This window comes from Megalops cyprinoides, chromosome 5, assembly GCF_013368585.1.
Source record: "Megalops cyprinoides isolate fMegCyp1 chromosome 5, fMegCyp1.pri, whole genome shotgun sequence".
NCBI lineage: Eukaryota > Metazoa > Chordata > Actinopteri > Elopiformes > Megalopidae > Megalops > Megalops cyprinoides.
The window spans coordinates 13,924,694-13,928,808 of record NC_050587.1 but is presented as its reverse complement, the minus strand read 5'-3'; the positions used below and the strand labels follow the sequence as shown (position 1 = coordinate 13,928,808).

Below are 4,115 nucleotides of genomic sequence, written 5' to 3'. Positions count from 1 at the left end.
GTGTTTGTTAGCAGTTTCTTTTATTATGTCAGAAATGAAAATACTTCTTTATGTAATAAAAAGCACAATTTGCTTTACTCATGTTACCAACAAGCTATATTCATTGAGTGTGTGTGCACATATGTCACAACTGTTTCCAGGACAGCGATACGCCATCATCAGTGACAGTACCAAGCATAAGCCCTTAGTAAACCAAGCACAAAACCTACAGCAGTAGCTGTGCTGCTAAAATGTTAACAGATACTGACCAAAACAAAAAAATCTAATGTGCAAACCCTACCCGATCTAGTCACAGGTGCCGTCTTACTGTTTGGCTGAGGGAATGCGGTCTCAGTCTGTGTTAGCTGGGCTGCTCCAACCAGCTCTGGGCCTTCCCTCTTACGTCCCTGCTGCTTGAGAATCCTCAAATGTTGCACATCATTCACTGACATGGCAAAAGTCCAGGTCCTGTCCAGGTCAGGAGCAGCAGAAGGCCAAAGCTTGACTCTGAGAAAGAATGCAAAACAGCAACACATCACTTTTATACCATTCCAATTTAGGATTGTACTGTATGATTTAATCAAGGCTCCAAAGCCATGGTATGGGCTAAAATACCACAAACACCAAGACGGTCCACATAAAAAGAATTATAAACAACTACAGTGATAGATACAAAATATTAAGTCAGAATTGCAAAGATTTTCAGGTTGTAAATCAACACATCATGACGCATTCAACATTTGGAGTGACATTCTGTCCGTTTCAGCTGAATGAACATTTGAGCGAGATACATTCATTTACCACTAGGGGCTCTTCTGAATCCTTTGCATGAAGCAAGTTCTCTCACCTTAAAGACCAAATGTTTTGATAAAATTGGCTGTTTAATTCCTTTCAGTGACGTGTTTGGCGTAACTTATCGCAAGCACCATCATGCTTAAAACTCACTTCAGTGATGCAGGGCTGCAAGTTTTGTTTTGTTTTTGCGATAAGTATTTTTATAGCAAACAAATGGAATGATTTGATAGCCAGATTGGGAAGGCCAGCAGAGAATTTCACCACGACACCTATAATTTGTTAAAAGGTATGGAGTTTTGGGCATTGTTTTTCTCTGGAATTGAGCACTTATAATTTTATTTCAAGGATCTGTTTGACTTTCGGCCTACTCAGGATTAATTTCAAGTGATTTCCAATATTTCGCAGCTAATGACCACTTAAAATGTGACAATACGCGGTGTTGTGGTTTTTAAAGCAATGTTACGCGCTTGTTTTTCAACCTTGGTTTTCTTCTTAGACAGCCACAAATGTAGCCACGCGTTTCGTGAAAAGAAATTCAGACACAGCATCCTTTTTAGCTACAATTCAGTTTAACTTATACAACATGTCTCTTTTAAACTCACACATTGTGCTTGCACAGAATCAACACCGACTGGTAATGCAAGCAGACGCCCATCTGAACGCTATAGCGGTCGTAACTGAATTCAGTGGTTTGAGCGACCGGACTGGTCTTTAATGGAAGCATTGCACACCTGTGTTTAACTGCGGGTATTGCAGCATTTGCGTAATTTGTTTTAATTCCACGGCTATAATATTATGCGGCAGGTATATGGTAAACAATAACAATAATACAACGCTAATACGCCAATTTGTAATTGGCTACAATGTCGCAAATGGGTCCGTCTGCAACACCTTCAACTTTAACTGAGGGGTTGCCGATTTCAAGTTTAACCCTGTTAATACTGCTTCTAATACCATGTGTGGTTCTTCTGCTGTTATTAAACTGCATGATATTGGGCTACAAACTGCTTGTTTTATACAAGAGAAAGAGGAGGCGGCGTCGGTTGAGCTCCGAAAGCACGCTTTTGCAATCCACGCTCTCCACGCGACAAAGAGTTACCAAAATTTCGGGGATCCCTTCTTTTTCGAACAAAAACGAGAAAAGAAACTTCATATCGATCTCAGAGCCGATGCTGGCACAGCCAGTGTCTTCATCCCTTACCTCTTCCAAGGAACGGGCTGCCACCGGTCAGAGGATCAGGATCTTGAGGCCAGATGGAGCCACAGGTGGAGCAATCGAGTCGCTGGCGGCACCGAGCACCATACTGGCCACGATGTCAACGACAGGCTCGACCACAAGAGCCGACTTGCCCCGCAGATCGCGTTTATACACAAAGAGCTCATCTGGCTGGCGAAGAAGTGCACCAGTCTTGCTGCAGTCCAGTGATTCGGACACGGATCGTCCTAACACAGTGCCACCGAACTCCCCAGAGTTGAACGCACCACAATCGGTGGTAAGAACTATATTTTATAATTTGGGTATATTTTATGTAATTAAAATCGCATCTCAGTTTCTGTTTAATTCTCGTAGACTGTTGATATCGAAACGTTTTGCTTGCCTGGCATAACATCAGGGCACGTCAAACCTGGGGCCCATGCGTCGGAGCAGTACTATGGAATTGCAGGACGAAATGAAAAATATGGGTGTTAACTCTCTTGACACGGTGAAGCTGGAGTATGAATATGCCAGCAGTATACCACAGGAAAGCTCGTGTTTTGTTGCATCAGCAAACTCCTCCATCGTGGGGCCTGGATTAGACAGCGATTTCGGAGCCAGCGCAGGTGAGTAAAACGTAGCCTCTTTTCAATGCACGCCGATGACTTTTTCTTTAATAGTTTACGTTCAATGACGTAGTAAATGACAAGTAAATGCATTTACCTGAGCAGCATTTTAACTGTTTTCAAGGTATTTCTTTGCGGATCTTGTCTTCTGACAGTGACGGCTTCACCAATGCAATTTTGGGATCCGGCTTGGAGTGGGACTACTATGACCCATGCTATGTGAGGCAAAATCACGTACCAAAACACATGCACCACATGCCTACCGTCACCACCAAACAATACTGGGTCTGATGTCTCAAGATTTTAACTTTTTTTACTTCAATGCACCTCACTTGAAAATGTCACGAATAAAAAAAGTGTTCAAACTGCAATTTGAAATTCGAGATCACTGTAAAATGCTTGTCACAGTTCATTCGAAAGGACCTGATTGTAAGAATTAGACACTTTTTATTGAGTTTATTTCACATTTTATTCAGTTTAATCATGTTGTATGTGTTAATGGAAAAACATCGTTAAAAGCACTTCACCTTTATCTCATTATGTAATGCACAGGTATTTAGAGATTCTGTTTCAGTTTATTTTCTCAGGTCTTTTTGAAGATGATAATTCCTCTTTGATTTCTGTTTTTTACAATGTTTGGAAAATGTAATTTTCACAAATGATTTGCACAAATGCAATGTGATTTTGATGTGTGACACTGCACCTTTCCTTTTAAAATGTAAATTGTAAGCTACCTGTTAACTGTTTGAAGATAATAAAGTTTTATAACAAATCTGTCACCACAGTGATTTACTTGAGCATTGATTGCTTAATGTGATGATTATGCAGTTTGCATTGATAACACCTATTGATGTCAGTTATGTGTAATGCAATACTGCATTGTAAAGCTATGTCACAAAACAATTAGGTTACAGTTCACTAAACTGAAGTGAATTCATAACAGCTCACATCTTAGTGAGGAGGAACATTATTGCTATTACATATGACTGGGGTACAAGGGTCAGGTAAACAGAATGCATTACATTTAAAGTGTGACTGTTGAAGATCAAATCCTGATCATTACCCTGACGCTCATTGCGCCGTTTGAAGTTGTCGAAGTCCGCCGTTTGAAAGTGTATCGTATTAGTTGCCCTATAGGCTGTAATTGTACAAATCTAATAGTACTGTGTCCTCAAACAGACGCTGCTCTCAGCTGAGAACTGTCTCATTGTGGAACTGTACACATCCTGTCCCTGTACTGTCGCTATACTTGCTGTATGCACTTTTGTAAGTCGCTTCGGATAAAAGCGTCTGCTAAATAAATAAATAAATGTAAATGTAAATCTGGCACCCATACCACCAGTAAAATGGAGTAAAACGGAGATAAATGTTTTTACAAAATTTCAAATTGTCAAAATTGAATCAGACCATCAGAAGACCAAATATGGAAAAACATGCCGAACATATAAGGAGTAGGTGGCACCGTGAGAGCAGTAGCTACGTAACAGTGGTTCTTTTCTTGTACGTTAAAAAGATTATCC

General features: G+C 40.4%; 1 protein-coding gene across 1 annotated transcript; it reads left to right on the top strand.

The window, feature by feature from the left end:
• Nucleotides 1-1,637: 1,637 nt before the first annotated feature.
• hwa (huluwa) lies at nt 1,638-2,886 on the top strand. The gene is made up of 3 exons (XM_036528340.1): nt 1,638-2,267; nt 2,388-2,595; nt 2,720-2,886. The coding sequence occupies exons 1-3, from the start codon at nt 1,638-1,640 to the stop codon at nt 2,884-2,886; spliced, it is 1,005 nt and encodes a 334-aa protein (XP_036384233.1).
• Nucleotides 2,887-4,115: the final 1,229 nt, after the last annotated feature.